General features: G+C 38.1%; 1 protein-coding gene across 4 annotated transcripts in view; it reads right to left on the minus strand.

Annotated features, from left to right (window-relative positions):
* Positions 1 to 27,669, minus strand: part of TNRC6B (trinucleotide repeat containing adaptor 6B) — a 230,511-nt gene that overhangs the window by 127,435 nt on the left and 75,407 nt on the right. For all 4 annotated transcript variants that reach the window (XM_033117612.1, XM_033117608.1, XM_033117609.1 and 1 more), the window contains exon 4: positions 16,074 to 16,141. In XM_033117612.1, coding sequence (XP_032973503.1) covers positions 16,074 to 16,141 — 68 coding nt within the window. The remainder of the gene's footprint in view (positions 1 to 16,073; positions 16,142 to 27,669) is intronic.

Below are 27,669 nucleotides of genomic sequence, written 5' to 3' on the forward strand. Positions count from 1 at the left end.
ACAACTGATCTCTAACAAGCTCCTAACATGCATGGGAAGACTGAAAGGATGTAACTCCCAAGTATCATTTGTTGAATGGCAATTCAGAGAGATTAAGTGACTTATCCCAAATCACACTGCTAGACAGCTGCAGGACAGAGACTGGTCTCCCAAGTGAACTCCACATTCATTCTCTGGGGTGTATATGTGTTTCGTACCTCCTCCCCACCCCCCCCAATAAAAACTCTGCTACAGCACAGCAAGCTGCGTTCCTCTAGGATACGGCAGATCTGAGTCATCTTGAATCTCCTCCCCCACCTGAGGAAGTGGCTCTGCAGCTGACATGGAGTAAGCACTAAATGAAAACCCTGCCTGGTTTCACCCATCCCTAGATCCCTTCTTCTCGCTATATGCATCTCGATTTCTAAGCACCTAAGAAACCCAGGCTGGGTTTGGTGTCTCTAGCCCTGGGGCTAACACGCTGTGTAAGCTTAGTTGGGCAAGTCCTTTCTTTACCTCCCTGGGCCCTGGTCTTCTCGTTTGTGGAATGTAAGGATAAAACATCACTAGATGGTATCTTCGGTTCCTTTCAGCTCTAAAACTGCACTTGACTTTTTTTTGCATTTCTGTTGATCTTATCCTTGCCATCTCAAAAGTAAGTCATTACCCCAGGAAAGCTTTCCTCATCCTTCCCAGTCTAGAGCAGCCTTCCTGTTCAACATTCCCATAACAACTTTTACTACTTCATAGCACTGCTCCTGACAGAACTTATTACTTGTGAAAGAATGTGCTTGCCGCTGGTTTCCCCAGTATATATAAGGACAAACACCACATCTTCCTTCACGGCTGTGTGAGGACCCACACCAAGCCCCACATAGTAGGTAACTAAGTGATTTAAAGAATTACTTGGATCTCCATTCAGAAGTGCTGGGCTGAATGACAGGATATCTGCCACCCAAAAGCAAGGAATGAAAATTACATACTGTGTTTCCCCGAAAATAAGACCTACCCCGAAAATAAGCCGCAGTTAAGATTGTCAGCCAGACAGATGCATTTAGTACGTTATGACGATGTTCCAGAAGAAGATGACATGACTGTATTTGAATAAATATAGATTGTTGTACATGAAAAAATAAGACACCCCCTGAAAATACGCCCTAATGCGTCTTTTGGAGCAAAAATTAATACAAGACCCGGTCTTATTTTTGGGGAAACACGGTAGTTTCTAGAAACTCACCTCCATCTATTTTTTTTTTAATTAATTTGTAAAGAATTTTTTTTTTTTTAAGATTTTATTGGGGAAGGGGAACAGGACTTTATTGGGGAACAGTGTGTACTTCCAGGACTTTTTTCCAAGTCAAGTTGTTGTCCTTTCAATCTTAGTTGTGAAGGATGCCGTTCAGCTTCAAGTTGTTGTCCTTAGTCTTAGTTGTGGAGGGCGCAGCGCAGCTCCAGGTCCAGTTGCCAGTTGCTAGTTGCAGGGGGCGCAGCCCACCATCCCTTGCAGGAGTCGAACCAGCAACCTTGTAGTTGAGAGGATGCGCTCCAATCAACTGAGCCATCCAGGAGCTCAGTGGCAGCTCAGCTCAAGGTGCCGTGTTCAATCTTAGTTGCAGGGGCACAGCCCACCATCCCTCGCGGGACTCGAGGAACTGAACTGGCAACCTTGTGGTTGAGAGCCCACTGGCCCATGTGGGAATCGAACCGGCAGCCTTCGGAGTTAGGAGCATGGAGCTCTAACCACCTGAGCCACCAGGCCGGCCCATCTATTTGTTTTAAGGATTGCTGGAGGAAATAAAGTAACTAAAGTGATAGCAAGCGGGCAAAAGTGTCCTGTGACTACCAGACTTCAGCTATCTCTATAAACCAGAACAGGTGGGATTCCACAGTGTGATTCTCCCAAATGAACGAGGTTGACCGAGCGTAATCTGCCATGCCAGGCAGCAGAAAACTGATAGATTCTGTAAGCCGGACATTCCCTGATGAGAAACTTATGAACCCTTTCTAAATCCCACGTTTGTCATCCTGGCTTCTGGGTCTTCAGACAGTCTCCCCCCTTCATTTTTTCTACTCAGATAGAAGAACAGGAAAGGAGCTGTTTCAGGGCAGGCAGAGGCCAGTGCCTAGACGATCTGGCAGTCTGAGTATTTATGGCGTAAAATGCTTCCACTGTCTCTGCTCAGCCCTGCGTGGAGTAGGAGCCGGGACCTGGCCTGACAATTGAGATGTAGGCAAAAGCAGGAAACTCCTAGGATGGAAATTTTGAATACTTAGTCTATTTTTATCCTTCCAATACCTTCCAGATGAGTTACAGAAAGCTTACTTATGTGGAACGTGATCAACATGGTAAAATGCATGAAGACTGTACAGCCGCCTTGTTTTAATTTGTAATGGACATGATCTCTTTATAAAACTAAATTTTGCCAAGTCTCCATTCCCCAATGCAGATTATTGTATGAATGTGTATATGTGTTACCTTGTAAGTGTAACAAGCTGAATGAAAAGTCACTAACCAAACACATTTTGAAACAAAATATTAGTTCTATTTTCAAATAATATGATCAATATTCTATTCCTCAACCTCCAGACTTCTTTTTTTGGTCCAATTGTTCATCTAAAAGAAACAAGTGCAATAAATACACCATTTCCCCTGTATTTCCAGACATTTTGGACGGTCATATAGGTACTGTAATTTTTTCATCTTAACAATTAGACAGTGTTTTTAAATTGTATTATAACAAAGGGACGATATGGAGTAACAAAAAATGAGTTTACTTTTTAAAACAGGCCAGAACTTATACACTCAAAAGTATGTCAAGTTGGTGGACGCCCTCTGTTTTGAACACCAAGTCAACCTCCTTACGGTTGATGACAAGAAACTAGGGGACTAGGCTGGCCCCTGGTAAAATCCACAGAGCAGGAAAGCCCCGTAAAGTTGTTGGTTGCAGTTGTGTGGTGGTTAAGGATTACGGCCAAGAGTTAGGCCAAGGATGTCATTGAGAAGTACTTCAAATGCAAGAAATGAACCAATAAACTTGGCTTGTTTTTGCTTTTGTTTATAAGTGTTATCTTTCAAAGGTAGTATCTTTGGTGACTATATACCACTATTAAAATGTTTTCATTAGTAAACAAGATTGAAAAATAACGAACTGAACATTTAACTCAAAAATCTAGAAAATGAGTAACAAATCCGAAAAAGAAATTAATGATGAAAGCATGAACATAAAGCAATAGTCAAAAAAAAAAGAAAAAAAATAGACTGGATCAATAAAACCAAAAACTTTTTTGTTTCTTTTTTTTAAAGAAAATGAAAGTAGATAATCCTTTGGAAAATCTGATTATATAAAACAGGAGTCATAGATGAATACTAGGACTGAGAAAGAGTACATTATAATTACATATTTGAAGAGAACTTTTTAAATTGTGAAAAAATTACAAATAACTTTACATCAATAAACTTGAAGATTAAATAAAAATGGATAACAGTCACTGAAAATAGAAATAACCAAAATCAACTCAAGAAAAGTTATGAAAATAACAACAAAAACCCATAGCAGAAATCTGTAAGATATTCAAAGAACTAGCTACTAAAACTACATGAGGCACAAATGGTTTTCTCAGTAAATTCTGCCAAACTTCTATCAAACATATAATTTCCATGTTATCGCTACTATTCCTGAACTTACGGAGATAAAAGGGAAAGCTTCCTAATTTCTTCTATGAGGCTAATATATTCCTAATACTCATCTGGACTAAGATGGTACAAAAATCAATCAATCAATCAATCAATAAAACTATAGACCAATCTTCACTTGTGAAGGCAGACGCAAAAGTCCTAAGTAAAATATTTACAAATAGAATTTAGCAGTTTTAAGACAATAATTTATCATGACCATCATAAGGGTTTACACCAAAAATGCAAGGATGGTTAGATTACAAAATCTATTAATGTCACTCTTCCTTTGTTTAGTAAGTATGTACTAAGTGCTTTCTGGGTCTGACTTTGTGCTAGGTGCTGGGGATGCAGCAATAAACCTAACAGGAAAGGTTCTTGTCCCCATGGAGCCAACATCCTTATGGGAGAAGGAAATAAAAGAGTTTGATGGGATATGGAATAACTGGGGGAGCCTCACTGTATGGAAGGTGGTTAGGGAGAGCTTTTCTCAGGAGGGACATATAAGCTGAGTGGAAAAGCAACGGCTTGAGTGTTCAAAGCAAGAGGGTTGCTCAGGAAGCTAGGACATGTGAGCAGAAGAGAGGTATGAGATGAACCTGGGGAAGTAGGAAGAGCTAAATCACACTAAGTCTTGCAGGCCACAGTTTAAGGATTTTATTTTAAGAACAATGGAAAGTCACAGAAGAATTTTAAAGCAGGAGAGTGAACATGTAGGTGAGGGAGGGTGGCCTGGACCAGGTGGAGGAGGCAGAGGTGGAGAAAAGTCCAATAATATATTCGGAAGGTAGAAGTGATTCTATCATAACATAACTGGTCATTACTAAGAATGCAATCTGTGACTATGAAATACTGTGTTTCCCCAAAAATAAGACTGGTCTTATATTATTTTTTGCTCCAAAAGACGCATTAGGGTGCCTTTTCAGGGGATGTCTTCTTTTTTCATGTACAACAATCTACATTTATTCAAATACAGTCATGTCGTCTTCTTCTAGAACATGATCATAACATATTAAATGCATGTCTGTTTGGCTGATGATCTTAACTGGGGCTTATTTTCAAGGTAGGTCTTATTTCCGGGGAAACACAGTATAGTAAGGACAATCAACTCTTTCAACACTAAGACTCAAACTTGACTCACCGTTCACTCATGTAGTCAAAAACTATTTTTAGATATTGTGCTAGAATGGGGGGGGGGCATACAGAGATGATTGTTAACACCTGGAAGGTCAGAGGCATGTAAATCCATAAATAAAATATAGCATGGTAAGTGCCATAATTAAAGCATAAATAGAGATATAAGATAGTTATACTATAGGGAGACAAACTGCTAACTGCTGGGAGAGTCAGAAAAGACTTCACAGAGGTGACATCTTGAACTGAGTCTTAAAACTAGGCGTTTGCCACGTAGAGAAGATAAGAAAGGCAAAGGCTTTTCTAAATCTTATCAGCTTTAGCACGGACCCAACAATGGTGAAGAGGAAGGCTGACAAGAAAAAAATATAAATATAAGAGCTCAGTTTTTCCAAGATTCTTATCCCCAACAGAGTCAGAAGGTGGAACTAGTGGTCAAAACTACACAGGAATCAGGGGGCGGGGGGTGGTAGAAGAGGTTAAAGGGGGTCAAATATATGGTGATGGAAGGAGAACTGACTCTGGGTGGTGAACACACAATGTGACACATAGATGATGTATTACAGAATTGTACACTTGAAACCTATGTAACTGCACTAACCATTGTCACCCCAATAAATTAAAAACAAAAACAAAAAACTATATGGGAATCTCCAATGCAACTAGACTCCCAAATCTCTGGGCTATAGTTGGAAAATAGAATGTTAGCATTCACACTCTTATTACATTTAGAAATTAGAATGCTAGCAGATCTTTTAGAGAACATTAAAAAATTCTTAAAATTCTTTAGAACCGAAGCTCAAACATCAAACCTGCATTTGGAAGAAGCGTCCTTTGACACTCCAATTAGAGTGCAGCGTCCTCCTCCTCGGGGCTTCCTGGCACCCCGTTCGTACCGACCTCCATGGTAGCACCTTCAATCTCTACTACTGTTGTTACCCATTTACGTGGTGCTTCTCCCCCTAAACCATGAGTTTCTTAAGGGCAGAGTATGTGGCTTTTATTTCTGGATCCAGTACATAGGAGTAATTCAATTGATGTTTGCTAACTGAATGACCAAATGAATCCACAAAGAAAGAAATAGATGAATACTATGAACCTAGGTATTTACAGGGTGCAAAAGAAGACAATACTTAAAATCCTATACTTGGGAGTTAAGACAAAGGAGGGGTCCTAACACTGTGCCCAAAAGATTCATTTTTTGTTTCTATGTAATGTTTTTCTACTTTTATTGTGGTAAAATACACATAAAATTTACCATCGTCACCATTTTTAAGTGTATAGTTCAGCAGTGTTAAGTATATTCCCATTGTTGTAAAATAGATCTCCAGGAGTCTGTTACCTTGCAAATCTGGAATTCTACGTGCATTAAAAATCTTCCCCTTTTCTCCTCCCTCCAGCCCGATAACTACTTCTTATTTATATAAATTTGACTACTTTAGATACCTCATATAAGTGCAATCATTCAGTATTTTTGTCTGTGTGTGTGATTGGTTTATTTTACTTAGCATAATATTCTCAAGGTTCATCTATGTTGTAGCACGTGACAGCATTTCATTCTTTTCATGGTGGAATAATATTCCCTTGTATGTATGTACCACATTGTGTATATCCATTCATCTGCCTGAGTTGCCTTCTATCTCTTGGCTATTGTGAATCGTGCTGCCATGAATGTGGGTGTGCAAATATTTCTTCAAGACCCTGCTTTCAGTTCTTTTGGATACATACCCAGGAAAGGGATTGCTGGATCATGTGGTAATTCTGCTTTGAACTTTTTGAGGAACCGCCGTACTGTTTTCCTTAGCAGTCACTCCATTTTATAATCCCACCAACAGTGCACAAAAGTTCCAATTTCCCCACATCTTTGCCAACACTTGCTATTTTCTAGGGTGAAGTTTTTTTTTTTTTCTTTTTTGATAGTAACTATCCTAATAGGTGTGAAATGATATCTCATTGTGGTTTTGATTATTTGCATTTCTTTAGTGACTACTGATGCTTGGCCATTTACGTATCTTTGGAGATATGTCTATTCAAGTCCTTTGCCCATTTTTAAATCAGGTTACTTGATTTTTTTGTTGTTGAATTGTAGTTCGTTATATATTCTGGATATTAATATCTTATCAGGTATATTATTTGCAAATATTTTCTCCCATTATACAGGTTGCCTTTTCACACTAAGGATTATGTCCTTTGATGCACAAAAAATTTTAAGTTTGATGTAGTCTCATTTTCTATTTTTGCTTTTTTGCCTGTGCTTTTGGTGTTATAGCCAAAAAAAACACTGCCAAGTCCAATGTTATGAAGCTTTTTTCCTGTGTTTTCTTACAATTTTAGGTCTTAAGCTTAAGTCTTTAATTCATTTTGAATTAATTTTTGTAGATGATATAAGATAAGGGTCAAACTTCATTGTTTTACAAGTGGATATCCAGTGTTCCCAACAACATTTGTTGAAAAGAATGGTCCCCAACGAGTTTTCTTGGCACCCTTGTCAAAGATCCTTTGACCTTATATGCGAGAGTGTATTTCTGGGCTTTCTATTCTATTCCATTGGTCTATTTGCCTGCTTTTATGCCAATATCACACTATTTTGATTACTGTAGCTTTGTAATATATTTTGAAATTAGGAAGTGTGAGTTCACCAACCTTATACCAACTGACCAATTATTTTTATAAAATGTGCAAAGGCAAGATATTTTCATCACAGCCTTAACCCAGATTGTTAAAACCACAGCCTCTTTTCATCTCAACTTCCCCCCATTATGATTCCCTCTGTCAGTAGAGTTAGAGTGGCTACAACCATTCTGGGGATCCCTGAAGGGAAAGTTAAATTGACGATGTTATCTATTCTTGGTTTGGAGCAATATATTTATGTAGTTCTCAGTCACTTCCAAGTATGTATGGTCAAGTTATTGCTGACAATCTGGACCAACAACTCATGTTACTGGACCAACTCACTCTGCATCATGACAAAAGTGTGCAGTGCCAGAGGATACCATTATATAAGCGGATTCCATGGGTAGTCAAAGAGTATTTCAGGGTAGTCAATGCACAAGACATAATGAAGCTTTGTAATTATCTTATAGCTTGCATATAAATATCTTGTAGCTCATACATAACAGGCACTTGGTAGAGGTATTCCCGAAGTTGGTAACAACCTTACAAATTTATATAATATTACTAATAACAACTTGGGAGGCCGAAAGGAACGTTTCTGATCTGTCAATAATAAAAACCATACTGTGGTCAACAATGCTACAGAAAACACTGAATTATCTCTGTCTTCTCTTTCTAGAAAATATCACAAAATTTTTTATAATATGAAGGGGTATAATATGAATCAGAGAGTATGTAGCCAAAAAATGTAGGGAAAAGAGTTTCACAGTGATATGTTAGGCAGTGAATTAATACAAATATAACGGTATTTTTTCTGAATTTTGTATTTGTCAACTTTTCAAAAGTAGTTCTTTTTGAGATTTCTTTCCTCATTGTAAATAAATATTCATTCTTGTACCTAATTTGTATTTGAAATTAATTTTCTTTTTCTTCAAGAACATTCCCACAAAACCTAGATTTGCTCCTCGTCAGAAAGAAGGGTCCCTGAGCCTGAAGAAAGGCATGCAGGGATGTGCATGAAGATCTTAAAGACAGCCCACCAGGCAGGCGCAGGAAGATCCTTTCAACAGGCGGGAAAACATGCATAGGTAGGCTAACGGCATCTTCCAGAGGCCCTCAGAAGCAAAGAAAAAGTTCAGACTTAGACAGAAAAGTATTTTCTGCAAAGTAAACAATAACCAACAACGGGCTTACTGGTAGAGACAAAGAGAAGAACAGAGATAAAATCGGGTCTGTTGGAATATATTCGAGAAAGCATTGAATATAAGGTCAAATATGACACGTTATCAATTCACTTTTCTTCTGCTAGTAACAAAATCCTCTGGGGTTAGAATTTTTAATAACCCCACCTCAGATTTTCTTTTTTTTAATTATTATTATTACTTTTAGGTGTACGAAACAACATAATGAGTAGACATTTACACCCCTCAGCAAGTGATAACCCCCCCAAAGTCTACTACCCATCTGACATCGTAATAGCTGTTACAATATCATTGTCTGTATTCCCTATGCTGTACTTTACACCCTGTGACCATATATATTTATATTTATATAAATATACTTATATTTATATAGTTATAATTATAGTTGACATTCAGTATTACTTATATTAGCTTCAGGTGTACAGCGCAGTGGTTAGGCATTTATATAATCTATGAAGTGATCCTCCCGGGAAGTCCAGTACCCATCTGACCCCCTACACAGTCTTTACAACATTACTGATTATTTTTCCCAGACCGTATTTCACATCCCCGTGACTATTTCGTGACTACCAATTTGTACTTTCTAATAATCCTGCCTCAGATTTTCAAAATGAGTGTGTAGAACAGGGATTCTTAACAGTCGGTGGGAAATTACTGACATCTTCATTCATCCAATATATATTTACTGATGTTTTCTGTGTGCCATTGGCAGTGACCAAGCCACTAAAGTGTCTGTCCTTGCAGAGCTGAAGGTCTAGCATGAACCTTAACTTGACCTTTCACTGCCCACCATCGTGTTGTACCTCCTCTTTACTCCACTCTCCCCCTTTCCTTCAGCGCAAACTTGTTCACAGAGATTCCTAGCGGGAAGGGAAACCCAAACCCAGGCAGAGAGCTCAGGGCAGAACTTGTGTCCACAGCCTCTAGAGATCACACAATTTGGGGGACATGAACACTAGCTTCTCTTCATTACACCACTGGAGATTCTTGCAGCTGAACATATATTTCTTTACCTAGTTACATCATGCTATGTATTTCAAAACATTTTACAACTACACAATAACATCCCCACCAAAAAAAGGCCTTAAAACACCAATTTTAAGGAACTGGACAAATACATCTTGCCTTTCAAGTAATATTCTTCCATAAAGGCATATTATTCATCCGTAGGTAAAATGTAAGCTAAATAAATAAGACTTTTATTAAATTAAGTGCAGTTTTCTGAGAACTGCATGATCTAACATTTCATTGTTGTTTAAAGCCACCACCTTAACCTGTAAGTAATAGCAACCCACACAGTTGGCAGTCATTTTCAATTATGAAACACATATCTCCTGAAGTTATTCTTACTGTAATGAATCCCAGACATCCAAGGGAAACCTCATAAAATAGATTCAGAATTTATTTAGTGTGATTCTGAGACTCCTGGGAAAAAAGGACATTTTCAGAGAGTTAATTTTTTAAAGTAAGTTCAATGCAAATTAGAAAATTTATTAGCAACTGAAAGTTTCCCAAAGACCTAGTACAAAGTTGATGGTTATACTAAAATTCCCAGCAGCAAAAATTCCATGAGCCTAACTATCATCTACTGATCCTCTTTGGGGCATTTTCAAAATACCAATTAACTTGAAAATAAAACTCATTTCCTTTTTCCCAAAAACAATCTGAAAAGATTATATAGAAATCCAACTATTCTTGTGATGTCCCGCTTACTGCTGTGTAATAATGACTGAATTTACTCACTCAATTTGGTACTTCTTAATCCATTTATTTCAACATGTACATGTTTCAGTGGTTCAGGGGCGGGGATGGGGGAACTGCTTAAAAAACTGATGGAAGAATACAGAAAATAAAACATTTAAAAGAAAAGTTTCCTGTGGCCAAATACCAAGATTTGTGTTTTGGAGACAATTATCTGTTAAGTGATTTGGAAATCTTTTCTTTCTTTTTTTCCCCCCTGTATTTAGGAAACACTATAGAGCTACCCAAAGTTTTTAAACAAGCACCCAAATGAATGGTTTCCAAAGAGCTTAGGGTTAAATTGGGCGGTCAAAGATGAAACAGAATATCCTAATAAAAGGAATCCTTGCTGTAGAGATTTGGAGGAACTAAACTCTCATTATAGGATAATCCAAGGAGGCCGAGCTACAGGTTAAGGAGTTAGAGGAGGAACAGAAATAAAGATCAGGTAAGGACAAACTGTTACGACTTACGAAAGGTCTGTATAATTAATAATTCAGAAAAATAAAAGGGCATTTTATAACTAGACATTTAAGTTGGGAAGCATGTAATTTGTAAGAAGAGAATTTAATCAAGACATTGGAGTTAAGACATTTAAAAAACAGCACCTCAAGCACAAAACCACGTTACAGCACTCTGGGCTGTGAGGGGCAGGGCTGGGTCCGTGCATCATGTTCTCCTCTCTGAATGAATATAAAACTGTCTTCAACACTTTGATTTCCTTCTAGGACGCCCATGCAAGCTCTGAACAGATTCTCCCTTCGAAAGGGAGATGGCACCCCAGGAGAGTAGAAATATAGGAATTATTACAATTAATTCTTCAACTATCCCTAAAAAGGGGATACGGTCTATAAAATACATTATTAAATGAGATTTTTTTTGGTTTGTTTTTTTAACTTTTAATATGCTTTATTTAGTACAGCATACACAAAAGATTACCATTTCAACATAAAATCAATATAAAAGGTATTAATTTTACAGTCTTTTCTCGTTGCTGTAAAGGTACCTTGGTACGTTCTATACCAGGCTGTGTTTTACATTTAAAGTACATGTCAGAGTGGTTGCTCATTTTTTATTGTGGCACAAAACACGTAACATTCAATTTACACATCGTAACTATTTTTAAGTATGCAGTTCAGTAGTTAAGTATATTTGCATTGTTTTTGTAACAGGTCTCTAGAACTTTTTAAAATCTGAAACTGTACCTATTAAATACGAATTCCCTATCCTCCCTCCTCCTAGCCCTTGGCAACCACCTTTCTACTTTCTGTTTCTATGATTTTAACTATATGAGCTATTTCATATGGGTGCAATCGTACAGTATTTGTCCTTTGTGACTGGCTTATTTTGCTTAGCACAATATCTTTCAGGTTCATCCATATTGTAGCGCATGACGAGAGATCCTTCTTTTTTAAGGTTCCGTTGTGTGTATACACTACATTCTCTTTATCCACTCATCTGTTAGTGGACATTTGGGTTCCTTCTACCTCTTGGCTAAAGTGCATCATGCTGCAATGAATATGTGTGTGCAAATAACTTTTGAGATCCTACTTTGACAGATTTGTTTTTAATGATGACCTTTTGAAAAATTAACCAAAGTATCTGAGAATATAAATATCTTTTGAGAATGAGTAAATTTCATCATGGAGATTTAAAGACTTGTTTTTAAGTTGTATTTTAAAAAGGGGGAGAGGGATGAATAAGAGGACAAACTCATTAATACACCAAAACTTATGTTTACATTAAAAATAATTTACAACAAATGATCTGCCCACAAACAGCCAGGCCATCACTTTCATCATAAATAAAACCAAATCGAAAGCCTGCCTGTGTAGAAACATTTTATCTAAAATGAACCCTCAATAAACATGGCCAACACAATCTATGAGCAAGTATCTTCTCACGCTGCTTTCTGAAAAGCTGTAATAGATTTATATTTACCCCTGTGTTAAACACATCATGTAATTAATATTGTGTGAGTTCAATGTAGTAATTATATGGCAGTAAACCTAGCTTGTCTGATTTGCTATAGTAGCTCATAAACTGAAATATCCTCAGAAAAATCATTATGTTAGATATATACTTAAGAGTAAATAAACCTCATTACAAAGCAACTATATAGACAAAGTGTTTAAAAGTTATACACTCTACTAAATCTTATTCACACATACACCAGAATTTAGCACAACTGATCTAAATAATAACCACTTAGTACAGATATTTTTCAATATCAAAGTCAATTATTTTTCAAGAAAGCTTTCTACATTAAGCACAGCTACCTTAATCCTCTTATTAATAGAACTTAGTTCCACTGAAATAAACATCACAGAAATAAAATAATTTTTTGAAGACTTCTAGAACCTATGGTAAAAGTGCTCAAAGAAGAAACAAGGAAAATGGGTGTGCACCGATTAGCTAACAAAAATAATTTTATACCCAATCCTCACAAGAATTTGCTCTGTGACCTTAAGAAAGTTCCATTATCCCTGTGCTCCATCTGCCTCCATAAGTGAAACAGGCTATTGATACCAGCTAATACCAATTAAGGAGTGCCATTCTGGAAACCAATTTAGACCAAGATTAAGTTAGATTTCTGCCTCATACCATACACAAAAATGAGCACCAGTCCAATTAAAGGTCTCAATGTAAACAATAAAGCAGAAAAACTAAGGATATTTTATCATGTTAGGGTAGGGACAACCTCTCTAAGCAAGCACAAGACACAGACACCATAAAGGCTGATTGCTTTTATTACGTAAAAATTTAAAATTTAAAAGCTGTATTAGTATGAAAGATACCTCAAATGTTAAAAGATAAGGACTAGGAGAAAATATTTAAAACATCTCAACAGACAAAGGTTAAAATTTATACTTTATAAAGAAGTCCTACGAAGCTATCAAAATAAACAGTACAATAGAAAAAGGGGGTAACATGTAAATAGGTGGTACACAAAATAAAAATCAATGGTCAATAAACTAACAAAAGATATTCCATCTTATTAGAAGCAAAAAAGTGCAAATTAAAACAATGTTAAAGTGGCAAAAATTTAAAGATAAATAACTTACTGTCATCAAAGGTATGGAGAAATGTGCACTCTCATACACTGTTGATGGAAATGAATGTTGATTGTTATAGTTTTTTTGGAAGGTAATTTGATAGCAGCTATTTCCATGTGAAAAACACTTGCCTGTGAACCAAGAGTTCCATCTCTGAAAATCTATGCTACAGAAATACATCTGTGTATAATGATATAAGGATGTTCAATAAAGTATTGTTTGTAATAAGCAAAGTGAAGGCCACCAAAATATCTATTACAAAAGAATCGTTATACATAAATTCAACAAATCTTTGAAGATGTTTAAAATAATGAAATAGACTGTGAAAGATGTCAAATTAAAACAAGTTTCAGAAGGATTATGTGAGAAAAAAATCTATTTCGTTGCTTTAAGATGTACAGAAGATGTTTAGAAAGATTCGGAAGGGAAGTAGCATAAAAGGAGATGTCTCACTTTTATTTCTAAATTAAATGTTTTGTGACAATCACCCATGACTTTTATAATTAAAAAACTAAAAGAATGATCGGGAATTTTGTAAGTCATTCAGCGATGTGTTCCTTTCATGATCTAGAATATAGATCCTCCTATTCAGGATTCAATCATCCTTGGCCAACTGCAGTTCTGAGATACCAAAATTATTAAATCTTTTTATTTCTGTTGCCTCAAGCAAAAGGACACAGCACCTCTGCTCCCCACTCCCACAGAAGAGGTGGGTAGGTCTACAGGAGGACCGCCTAGAGAGAAGATTCAGTTCTGCTTTATCATTTCAATATGCTCCTATGATAGCAGACCAAGCCCAAAGAAACAAACAAAAACAAAAAGAAAACAGGATTCATCTGTGAAAAGGTAGTATGAGACTTGCAAAAACAAGGAAGAACAGTAAGGCTACAACACATGACTTTTCACGTCCACAGGGGCTGTTTGAAGCTCTCGGAAAGAAGTGCAGTTTGTATAACATAAAACTTGCGGGAAAATCTGCCCCTGTAACGTTTCCTGAATACCTAAAGAAGCTGATTCAGGATAGGGGTTACTGGAGCAGGTTTGTACAGATAAAGACTGGTTTGTTTGGGAAATGGATACCCTCCAGAGAGCAGAACTTTCATCTGTGTTTTAAAAATAGGCTTAATGCCATTTTCATTGTTTCCCCCAACTCACTCTTATCCATGAGACTTTGATCTTGACAACGGCAGTTTTGCTAACCACAGTACTTTTCAGGAACATTGCTCTGAAGGCTAGCAAAAGATGTGGGTTCAAGAGATATTATATAACACTTTAAAGTCAGAAAGATCCGGGTTCAAATCCTAACTTGCATTTCAAGCTGCATTACCATGAGCAAGGTACCCACCAAGATCTCTGAATAAAATAGAGACACTGTAATGAGCTAAGTGATTTGTGCACAGAAAACCCTTGTCAAATGGGAGCTAGGATTTTTATGCTATAAAGACCTTCGACCAGAGTGTAGGGGTGGGGGAGTGGGTGGGGGCCACGGAGGAGTGTTCCTGTTATTCCACTGGCACTAGATGTTTGGCATTCTAATTTGCTAAAGATGAATTGATTCCATCATTCCATGCAGAATATAAGTGCATTTGACAAAATACAGCAAAGTTAGGATTTATACTGTAAGCTATTTTTAAAACTGCCTGGTTAGCAAATTAAACCAGCTGTGAAAATATCCTAGTTTCCATTCACAACAAGACAAACATTCTCCTTTAATGAACCTGGTCACGTGACAGCATAGCATATTCTGCATAATTCATTCCTAAGGGTTTCGGAGACATGATTTTCACAAGACAGATCAAAACTACACTATTTACTAGCAAAAAAAAAAAAAAAAAGACGAGAGAAAGGAGATTCTCTCCACATACTTTCAGTAAATTCCATGGATGACTGTTCCATTCAATTTAGGAGACTACTGTCTGAATAAAAATTAGTAGTCCTGTCAGTCTTTTAAGCCAGTCTTAACTGTTTTTCCTTTAAACGGACATATGAAACACCAGTGTGCTCTACAATACAATTCTTAAAGTTCTGTGACAAAGGGTGAAAAAAAAAAAAAAAGGCTACTCACTGCCACCAAAAAGCTATCCAGAGGACAGCTTTGTCCTGTTGAAGATTTGAAACTTAACACTCTTTAAGAAGTCAGGGGAGAGATCCTGAATTGTTCAGAATGTTGGCTAAGATATAGGATTTTTAATTCCTATTCCTTTAGGGAAACAATTTGTGATTTAAACAAAGATCAGAAGTATAAATAAACTGAGTAAAATTTCAGGAAGTACTATTCAAATGAATTCACACTTGGAATACAGTGAAACAGCCTATTAATGTTGTCACTTCATAAAGACACTGCTAAGAAAAGGATATACCACTTTGTCCTTTCTTTGGAAATCAACCAGATGGAATTAGTTCAACGTGGAACATCCTGCGCCTTCAAGCCTTTGCTAAACTGTAACATACATTTTGATTACTCAAGTGCGAAAAACTACAAAGCCAACTTTCTTGTCCCTCCAGTCAGTCTGTCTATAAATAGCAGCGACGCATGAACAGCCACCAAAGCAATTGCGAGTTCGTTCCACAAGGTGCTCAGCATACACATCCCCTGCAAACACGCTCCCAGCAGGTTTAACCAAAGTGCTTCTGAAGATCAGTAATAAGACCCTTTTTAAATAAACTGTGACTCACTGTTTGCTTTCTTCACCAGGAGGTGGAGTCTTGCCATGCCCTTCCATTACAAAATCTTCCTGTCCCACCTGCAAAGGCAAGCACCACAGGTCAGCAGCAATCAGGAACTAGGATGCAACTCACTCCCAAGTGCCAGGGCCTGCCCTTGCAGACAACACGCCCATTTCCATGCCGAATGCAGAAGTAGCCTGGCCAGTGGTTTTCACTCCCTAGCTTTGCTTAAAGCATCTCTCCTTGGGTATCTAGATTTGCAGCATAAAAAAGGAAGCATTTGATTTGTAACCCGTATAACTGTGAGAAAGGATCCAGCATATAATAAAGAATTGCTATGAATCAGTAAGAAAAAGACAACCCACCAGAAAAATTTACAAAAGAACGGAGTAGGAATTTCACTGGAGAGGATGCAAAAATGGCCCTAAACATATGAAAAGATGTTCAATCTCATGTCATTCAGAAAAATGCAAATTAAAACCACAAAGATGGAACATTTCACAACTACCAGGTTGCTTACAATTAAAAAGCTGGACAATACCAAGTATTGACAAGAGTACAGAGCAATAGCAAGTCTCACCCACCCCTGGTAGGAGGGAAAATTGGTACAACCACTTTTTAATGTTTACCATTGTGTAGTACACCTGAATGTGTATTGACTGTAGAAACTAGTAGTTGTACTTCTACGTATATATCCTACAGAAACTTTTGCATATAGACAAAATTATCTTCAACAGAAAAAAATAGAGACAAACATCTATTAACAGTAAAACAGGTAAATAGGCTATGGTGTTTTCAGATAGTAGAATATTATACCGCACGAAAGTGAATAAACTATAGCAACACACCTCAATGAGTTACGCAAGCACAATATTGGGTGAAAAAAGCAAGTCACAGAAGAATACATATACAGTATAATTCCATTAATATAAAGTTCACATGTATACATTTTTAAACCATATAGTATGTATTTATATAGACATCTATGTCTATATATGGTTTATAAAACTATAAAAAAAGGGAAGGGCTATTACAAAATTTACGCTAGTGAATGTCTCAGGGATCTAGGAGGGAGGGATTCGATCAGGAAGGAGCCCATGGGAGGTTCTGTTCTCTTTCTTGGTCTATGTAGTAGGTATTGGGTATTTGTTTTATTATTATTCTTTTAACTGTATGTTTTTCTTTTCTCTTTTATATGTATGGTTTATTTATCATACAAATTTTCAAAAGGAGAAAACCATTTTACTATTCTATTCCAGATAGTTTGTTGATCAATAAAGGGAGATAAGCGACAGAGAGAGCTAGTTCCACCAGCAGTCCTACCAAAACTCCCCCGAAAAGGCTAAGTTTTAAATTAACTCCCCAATTTTAAAAAAGATCAGGCAGATGTAATCAGGGAGATAGATACTATTCCCGGCTTAGGAAAATACAGTCCATTCCTTACAGGACCTAATTATCTGGAAGACAGACAACAGTACACACACCAGAATAAAACCCAAATAAAACAAAAGACTTCAGTTCTGCCATCCTCTCCTCCGTTTTCATTTCTCGGAAATACCAGAGAAGATGGGATAGTATTAAGAAGCTACATTTCAAAAAATGATGGAAAAATGAGAGGATTACTTTATTTCCATTAAAATGAAAAACTGGAGGAAGTATAAGCAAAAATAATACAAGACACATAGTGCATACTGTGAAATTCAAACCAGGTTTTGTTCTTCTCTTACGGATTTCTGATTCTGTGGTCTACAGGGCTTTGCCAAGGAGAGGGAGAATTCTCCCATCCTAAATTTACACAGTGGCCTGAAACCTCTAGAAGGAAAAACAGTTACAATGTTGCAGAGAGAACATTATGAGGAGCTAGAGATGATCTTGATCGCCTTGGGGTTACAAGAATGAACAGACATGTGAGAAAAATCACTGAGCTCTGCATTTTATACACTTAATTGTACAAACGCTATACCTGAATTAGAAAAAAATTGACAAATTGTTTAAATTGATTAAGTTCCTTAAAACCTCAGGCCTAAATCATTTTCTTAAAGACAAGAATGAATATTATATATTATAAAATATTCTTGATTCTTTATCTTTAAAAATCATCTCCAGTTAAAGAGCTCTAAATTGTGGACCTTAGCCTCTTCTTACTAGTTTGAAAAAACAAAACAAAAACCAGTTCATCTATAATCAATTTCTAATTAGCATAATAATGACAAGAAATAATTTAAAAGCCTGCAGCTTCAACAACCTCCCAATGTTACAGTGGCTTCCACATCTTTTAACGCCAGCCCCCATGTTTTGCATGCTAGTCTTCTCCACTTGGATGGCCCGATAGGGCCACGACAAAACATAATCTTTGTCCTCCGATTTCCTCTCCTTCTTATATCCCCTATTTCTGTGAATGGTACCAGCATTCACTAAGATCCCCAAACAGAAAACCTATAATCATACAAGATTCTCCACCCTCCTTCCTTAACTCCACGTCCCATTACTCACCAGGTACCCAGGCTCCCACTTCCCAAATAGCTCTCATATCCATTACCCCTTTGAGTCCCCTTTAACTGCCATCGCTAAAGCCAGCTTCCCTAAATCTCATAGCACAAAAGCCTTCTCACTGGTTTTCTTGCGTCTGGGTCCCATCTCATTTCAATCCATCTTCTAAACCACTTCCATCAAGTGGACTTCGTAAAATGCTAATCTGATCACATCACTCTCCTTGAAATTCTTCAGTGGCACTCCATCACCTATCCTGAGGGCAGAAGCTAAGTGTATTGGCCTAAGTGATCTTTTCCATCTGCCCCCACCTCACTTACCCTGGAGCACACACCAGCCTCAGGCCCCTGTGCCTCTGCAGTGTTCCCTCCTGCCTAGAAGCCCTGGTCCTCCACAGCACATACACTTCAAATTCCTCCTCATTCCTGCAAGTGCCAATGAAAATGATTTTCCCCAGAAGACATTATCTCCTTTATCAGGGTTCCTGCCTTTTTTCACTCTCCATCATCTCACAAAGCAATAAAAACGGCCCAGAAAGATCACTGTTCCTTATTGCCACTTCCTGTTTTGCTCAAGTCCACTTCCAGTCCCTTCGCGTCCTTATTTCTTTTTCTTCAAAGTTCCAGAACACTTTTGGACTTGATTTTATGATCTCCCCTCCCTCACTCCTTCATTTGCCTCATTTTCAGAAGTTTCAATATTTTTATTCATAAAACTTACACCATATCCTCACCTTTCCCCCACTACCATTTATTCACTCACCAAATACTTATTATGAGCTGTGCTGAGATAACAGTGATGACGACAGTCTTTTCTATCAAAAAATGAAGATTACTGGAAAGACAAAAACTCGTCAATTACAATACAGTGTGAGAATGCAATGCCACAATGGGAAGGGCACTTAACCTGGTCTAAAAGAATCAGATTCTGTATACCCATCTCAGGAGAGCCACCTCCTTCCTGCTCCAGCTGGAATGAGCAGGCCCCGGGGCTGAGGCTCACCACCAGTCTGTACTGCTCCACTTCTGAAAGCCAACTCTGACCGCAGAGGCCTCTTCCACTCCCTGCCTCCATCTGAACCTTTAAGGAATCCTCATTCTCATTTCTAGTTCTGTGGTTCTTCTCTTTCCTGAGTCTATTCAGAGCCTCGCTTGACAGGCATTTCTGTGAGTTTTCTCCCCAGAGTCCTACACTTATTCACCTGTCAACTTGTTCTTAGGACATTCCTGCCTTGCCAATCCCTTACCTTTTTCTCTTCTGCTCCTGGAGTGCAAAGTATAACCAGAGAGAGTTACAAAACTGGTTCTTTTACAAACGTATGTCGGTTAACTTCCACTGAGCACTGACATTTCAGCACTTCTGCCTGGAAGGCCGTTCTTCATCCTCTCTTTCTGACGAACTCCTACTCAACCTTCAAAGACTGGTGCAAAAGTTACTTTTTCTAGGAAGCGTTTTCTGACATCTCCGCACACTTCCTCCCACGTTTCCAAGGCACTCCTTCCCGTTTCCCCTGTAAGGCTTGGGAAGCACTGGGCTCCTCTGTTCACCCATCTCCCCACTGCTGGTGAGCCTGGGAGAAAAACAATGTCATCTGTGTGTACCCCAGACTCTACCACAGCCGTTCCTGTCGGTCATGCATTCATTCAACACACCTTCTGAATGCCTTCGAGGTGCTAAGCGCTGGGTGGAATGACTAAACGAATGGCTGACCTACTACACCGCATTCCTCCTTTTGTCCTGTGCCTTTTCTCCTCTCCGCAGACACCAAACCCACACACTAGCGTTCTCCCTAGTCAGTCCACTCGGAAGGAGACAGTGCCTGAGATTACGCGGACAGCCGACCTCACACAAAGCCCTCGTGTTTCCTTCTCAGGACGGCATAATAAACCTGCATCTTTCCCCACTTCCCCCCCTCTGCTGCTCCGCCAGCTAATCTCACCACTTGGATTCTAAACTCAGGACCTAAACTCTACCGCCTCTTCTGAAACCTACTGTCTAAGGAGCCCTTCTTTCTCCATTTCCGGTAAACCCATCCCTCAACCTACAAATGTTTCACAATCTCTTCTCTGTTGAAAAATTATTTTTGGCCTTGTGATACTCTCCAAACATCCTCCTGTTTTCACCCTTCCCTTTACTATCCAAATTCTTAAAAGAATAAACTACACCCCATCAATTCCATGTTCTTATCACTGATCTGATTTTTATAAATTGAAATTTTATTGAAGTAATACATATATATAATTTTAAGTCAAATAATACCACCAGGCTTATAAACAAAAACAGTACTCTCTTCTGCTGCTCCCATCCCCCTCCACATACACACAACATAAAAGTAACTCCCTTCTCCCAGACTCTCATGTAAGTCACAATTTTTGTTCAAACCAATATTCTGTGCTAAGAGAACTAAGTCAATAATATATACAGCTGAGTCACATGGAATAGTATAATTAAATGTCCTTTCTCGTACATTTTTCTTCCATTGGAACTAACAATTACTACTTCCTCTTCTTATACATTCTTTAATTTCTTTTTGGCTTAGTATTTATTATGTATTTTTCATTAATTCATCCTCAAACTCTCCAACAGAGCTGTAAGTCTCCTCCAAAGCAGTTCAAACACTTTAGGTAATCTATCAATTTCACTCCAGTCTTGGCGATAGTCCTCAGGGGTTTTCCCTTGTTTCAGTCTCGATTGTCTGCTCTCCAGGCTGCTAAGCAGCTGACACCTTGCCAGGGATGTCTCTTTCTCTTCCTCTCTGGAACTCCCTGCTCTCTCTCCTACGCTGCAGCATCTGCTGCTCAGATCTTTTGTCTTCCTCCTTTTGTGGTTTACTCCCTGGTTTCGGTGGAATATATATTCCAGTGTTTTCCTAATTAAAAGGTATATGGAAGTGAATTTTGGGGGATTTTTGAATGACTGAAATGTCCTGATTTTATCCATACATAAAACTGACATATAGAATTTTTTTTAACCCACGTATGTAATCGAACATAGAAATTCAAGTCAGTAAACATTTTTCCCTCCAAAATTTTGAAGGCCATCCTCTATGGTCTTCTAGCTCCCAGAGTTGCTATATAGGAAGTCGACAGTATTCTAAATCCTAATGTTTTGGATATGACCTGTTTCTTTTCCAGAAACTTTTAGGATCCTTCATTTCTCCTCAGTTTGCTAAAAATATGGTTCTTTTTGCATTTGTTGAGCTAGTACTGGGTAGGCATTTGCAATCCAGAAACTCACGTTCGTCGTTCGTCAGGTTTGGGACATTTTCTCTACTTACTTATTGATAATTATCCTCCCTTCCAATTTCTTTTCTCTCCTTCAGGAATTCCTGTTATTCAGTGCTGAATCTACGGAACTGGTCCATTAATTCTCTTTGTCTCACCATTTTTACCACTTTGACTTTTTATTTTACTTTCTGAAGATTCTCATTTACATTCTAGTACTTTTAGTTTAAAAAACAATTTGCTGTTGTAATTTACAGACCCCTTCCTTCTCCTCCGAACAGTCCTTTTTGACAGTCCTGTTCTTGTTCCATAATTATAATACCTTCTCTTAACTCTAAGGAGATTATAGTGTTTTTGTTTTGTTTGTTTTCATTTTCTTCCCCTCCCTGTATGATCTGTTTCCTCTAAATTCTTTTATCTTTGGTTTGGTCAATAGCTCTCATTCAAATGTCTGGTCATCTCTGGCTAGCCACTGATATTTAAGAGTTAAGCCCTAAAGAGCTTGGAAGTGCTTTTTGTATGTGGAGAAGGAAGGGGGTGGGGTGCTTATCCTGGGGTTGTTTTCCTTGATAGCAGAAGGGAACCTTTCAGAAACCTGCATCTGTGTATATTCTTTTTGCTCCCTGGGTGTTCATTTGCCCACAGAGATACCCTTCAATCCTCAGCCAGATGCCTGTCTTCCAGTGTCTTGGGACTGAATTTGGGGAGACAGCTGGCACAGCCTCACAGCATGTAGATGGGATTTAATCCTTCAGTTTTCTGTTAGGTACCTTACCTCCACCCTTAGCTCTGCCGGGGTGAAAGAGGAACAGTATGGATCTGTGGATGTGAGGGGCAGGATACCCGGAGCCTGGCTCCTCCTATGTTCTTCAACCAGTCCTGCTCTTTTCAGTGTCACTCCAAAGGCTTTATAGCTTCCAGAATTTTGTTGGCATCTCTTAATATGTTTTATCTCCTGTCCCATTCACTTTTTTTCCGGTGGATTTATGCTTGCTGAAATCATTTGGTAAAAATAATTTTAGTGGAGTTTTAGAAGGGAGCAGAGATTAATAACTGGGTTTAACCTACCATATCTAGGTCTACTCTTAAAACCTTTTTGTCTCTACTTTTTCCACTCTATCAAAAATGCTTTATTTAATGCCACTGATAAATTTCTGTTGGCTGTACAAAAATTTTTTTAAAAATTTATTTAAAAATTTAACAGTATTATGAGGTATAACTGACACATTAAACAGCATATTCTTATACAATTTGATAAGCTTGGGCATATGTATATACTCATGAAACCATCACCACAATTAAAAAAATGAAGATATTCACCACTCCTAAAAGTTTCATCATGACCTTTTTAATCAGTCCTTCCTGCTCCTCCTCCTCAGGAAACCACTAATGTGCTTTTTGTCATTATGGATTAGTTTTCATTTTCTAGAGTTTATATACATGGAGATCCACAGCATGTACTTTTTGTTTTTGTTTTTGTTTTTTTGGTCTGGCTCATTTACCTCAGCATAATTATTTTGAAATGTATCCATGTTGTTTCATGTATCAATAGTTCATTTGCCCTTTACAGCTCAGTAGTATTCCACTGTATAGAATATACAACAATTTGTTTTCCATTCACATGTTGATGGATGCCTGGATGTTTCCAGATTTTGGCTATTGCAAATAAAGCTGCTATGAACGTCCATTTAGAAGTCTTTGTATGGATGCATGTTTTCTTTGTTATTGGGTGAATACTAAGTCGTGTATATTAGTTCGCTAGGGCTGCCTAATAAAGTGCCACAAACAGGGTGGCTTACATTGCAGAAATGTATTGTCTCACACAGATCTGGGAGTTAGAAGCTGGAACCAAGATGTTGGCAGCATTGGTTCCTTCTAAGGGCTGTGAGTGAAGAATCTGTTCCAGTCCTCTCTCCTTGGCTTACAGATGACTGTCTTCATGTTCACATGACATTCTCCCTGTATTTGTGTCTCTATATCTAAATTTCCCCTTTTTATAAAGACACTCGTCATACTAGGTGATGGTCCACACATTCTGAGTTATGGAGGCTTAGGACTTCAACATATGAATGGCGGGGCACATCCCTCTATAAGAGTGGAATAAATAGCTGGATCATATGGCAGCTGTATGTTTAACTTTTTAAGAAACCATTGGAGTGTGTTCCAAAGTGGCTATAGCATCTTACTTTCCCACCAGCAGCGTATAAGTGTGCTAGCTATTCCATATCTCACCAACACCTGATAAGGTAAGTCTTTTTAGTTTTAACCATTCTAATGTGGTTTTAATTGCATTGATGTTGAACAACTTTTCATGAGTTTCTTTGCTCTTGTAAAGTGCTTTTCAAATTTTTTGACCATTTTTTAAAACAGCTTTATTGCTACAATTTGTATACCATAAAGTTCACCTGTTTAAAGTGTATAATCCAATGGCTTTTAATATATTTACAGAGTTGGGCAACTATCACCATAATCCAATTTTAGAATATTTTCATCATCCCAAAAAGGAAATTTTTACTTATTGGCAGTCTCCCCATTATGCCCTCTTTTCATCCTCCTTCTCAGTACCAGATAACCACTGATCGATGTCCTGTCTCTACTGATTTGCCTCTTCTGAACATTTCACACATAAACGGAGTTGTATAATATATGGTGTTTTGTGTCTGTCTTCTTTCACGGAGCATGATGCTTTTGAGTTTGATTCACATACCAGTACTTCATTCTGTTTTATATCTGAATACAATCCCATTTTGTTTATTGACATCATCAGTTGATGGGCATGTGGGTTGTTTCCATTTTGGGGGGTATAATGAATAATGCTGCTATGAACATCCATGGACTAGTTTTCATGTGGACACATGGTTTTCATTTCTCTTGGGTGAATATCTAGGAGTGGAATTCCTGGGTCATGTGGTAACTGTATGTTTTAACTGTTTGAAGAACTGTCAAACTTTTCCAAAGTGGTTGAACCATTTTACATTCCAACCAGCAATGTCAGAGGGTTCCAACTTCTCCACAGCCTTACCAGCACTTCTTGTCTGTCCCTTTGATAATAACCATCCCAGTGGGTGTGAAGCGGTATGTCACCGGCACTTTGATTTGCATTTCCCTGATGAGTAATGATGTCGAACATCTTTTCATGTGCTTATTAGCCATTAAATATCTTCTTTGGAGAAATGTTTATTCCAATTCTTTGCTCATTTTTTACTTGGGTTATTTGCTCATGTTAAAAATTGGGTTTTGGGCCGGCCGGGTGGCTCAGGTGGTTAGAGCTCCATGCTCCTAACTCCGAAGGCTGCCGGTTCGATTCCCACATGGGCCAGTGGGCTCTCAACCACAAGGTTGCCAGTTCGATTCCTCCAGTCCCTCAAGGGATGGTGGGCTCCACCCCCTGCAACTAAGATTGAACACGGCACCTTGAGCTGAGCTGCCGCTGAGCTCCCAGATGGCTCAGTTGGTTGGAGCGAGTCCTCTCAATCACAAGGTTGCCGGTTCGACTCCCGCAAGGGATGGTGGGCTCTGCCCCCTGCAACTAGAAAAACAGCAACTGGACCTGGAGCTGAGCTGCGCCCTCCACAACTAAGACTGAAAGGACAACAACTTGAAGCTGAACGGCGCCCTCCACAACTAAGATTGAAAGGACAACAACTTGACTTGGAAAAAAAAAAAAAAGTCCTGGAAGTACACACTGTTCCCCAATAAAGTCCTGTTCCCCTTCCCCAATAAAATCTTTAAAAAAAAAAAAAAAATTGGGTTTTGGGGGGAGCATTTGAGATCTTGCTTCCTGGCAACTGTCTTCAGTTTGGGCTCAAATAGACTCATATAAAAATTATTTTTAAAAAAATTGGGTTATTTATTATTGAACTTGGAGAGTTTTTAATATATGTTAGATACAAGGCCTTAATTAGATATATGATTTGCATACATTTTCTTTTAGTCTGTGTGGCTTTTCATTCTCTTAATACTGTCTTTCAAAAAGCAGCTGTTCTTAATTTTGATGTACAATTTATCAATTTAAAAAATTTAATGGATTGTGCTTTTACTGTGGTATTTAAGAAAACTTCGTCTAATCCTAGGTCACAAAGATATTCTATGTTTTCTTCTAGAAGTATTAGTGTTTTAGGTTTTACATTTAGATCTGAGATCCATTTTGAGTTATTTTTTTTATAAGGTATGAGGTACAGATCTATGTTTACTTTTTTGCAAATTGATATCCAATTACGCTAGCAGTATTTGTCGAAAAAATTATCTTTTCTCCACTGAATTGCCTCCATGGAACTGTCTTTGTCAAAAATCCTTTGTCCATATAGGTGTGGGCCTGTCTGGACTCTCGTCTGTTTTTCTCCAATACCACAGTGTCTTGCTTGATTACTTTATGTTATGTTTTGAAATCAGATCATATTGACCCTCCAACTTTGTTCTTCTCAAAGGTTGTTCTGAACTGTTGTTATGGGTGGAACAGTGTCTCCTTCAAAACAATATGTTGGAGTCCTAACCTCCAGTACCTCAGAAGGTGACCTTATTTGAAGATAGGGTCTTTACAGAGGTAATCAAGCTAAAATGAGGTTATTAGTGCGCAACCTAATCCAGTATGACTGATGTCCTTGTTAAAAAGGAAAAATGTGAAAACAAAGGCACGTACGCAGGGAGAACGCCAAGTGAAGACTGGAGTTTTGTTGCCACAAGCCAAGAAGCTAGAAGCCAGGAGACAGGCCTGGAAAAGACCTTCGCCTGGTGCCTTCCCAGGGATCATGACCCTGCCAACACTTTGATATGGGAATTGTAACCTACAGAACCATTAGACAATACTTTTCTGTTGTTTAAACCACTCAGTTTGTGCTACTTTCTTACAGCAGCCCGAGCAAACTAATACAGCTATTCTATGTCCTTTGCCTTTCCATATGAATTTTAGACGTCAGGTTTTTTACTTCTACCAAAAAAAGTCTGCTAGGATTTGGATAGGGATTGAATTGAATCTACAGATCAATTTGGGGAGAAGTAACATCTAAGTAATATTGAATCTTCTGACCTATGAACAAGATATATCTCTCCATTCATTTAGGAGGTCTGTTGGCAATGTTCTGTAGTTTTTAGCGTACAAATCTTACCCATCTTTGTCGTATTTACCTTTAAGTATTTCATTTGTTTGATGGTATTGGAAATGGTACTTTTTTAAATTTTAATTTGTGATTTTTTTTTTTTTTTACTAATTGTATCAAATATGTATGGTATTTGTCCCTCATTCTTGGCAGAGATCATAAAAACTTGGGAATTTCCTGAGCGTGGGAGTGTTTTTGTTATTCATAAAGAGCCCCTTAGAAGCACACCTGAGTTTATGCTAATGAGGTGATTTAGGATAGGATACCTGAATCCTAAGGCTACCTGAATAGCCTTAGGATGGGTCACCAGAAAGACCAAGTGAGTAGGAGATTAGCAATTTCCAGACCTAGGGGAAGGGAAAGGGGTTGTGCTGCAGGTAAAGCTCTCTAAAACTCTTGAATGGTGAGAGATGAGGAGCTTCTGGTTGGTGAATGCATCCAAATGCCAGTTCCACGGGGTCAGAAGCCCCTGTGCTCCAGACCTTCTGCTATGTTACCTTTTCAGCTGGTTGTTCTCCTGTATCCTTTATAATAGTCTTTATAATAAACTGGTCAATGTGATAAACGTCTCTCTGAGTTCTGTAAACTATTTTAGCAAATTAATCAAACCCAAGGAGAGAGTCGTGGGAACCCCCGATTTACAGCCAGTCTATCAGAAGCACAGGTAAACCACCTGGACTTATAACTGGCATCTGAAGTGGGGGCAGTTTTGCAAGACTGAGCCTTTAATCTGTGGGATCTGATTCTATCTCTGGGTAGAGTGTGTCAGAATTTAGTTACAGGACACCCATTCAA

This window comes from Rhinolophus ferrumequinum, chromosome 10 (genome assembly GCF_004115265.2).
Source record: "Rhinolophus ferrumequinum isolate MPI-CBG mRhiFer1 chromosome 10, mRhiFer1_v1.p, whole genome shotgun sequence".
NCBI lineage: Eukaryota > Metazoa > Chordata > Mammalia > Chiroptera > Rhinolophidae > Rhinolophus > Rhinolophus ferrumequinum.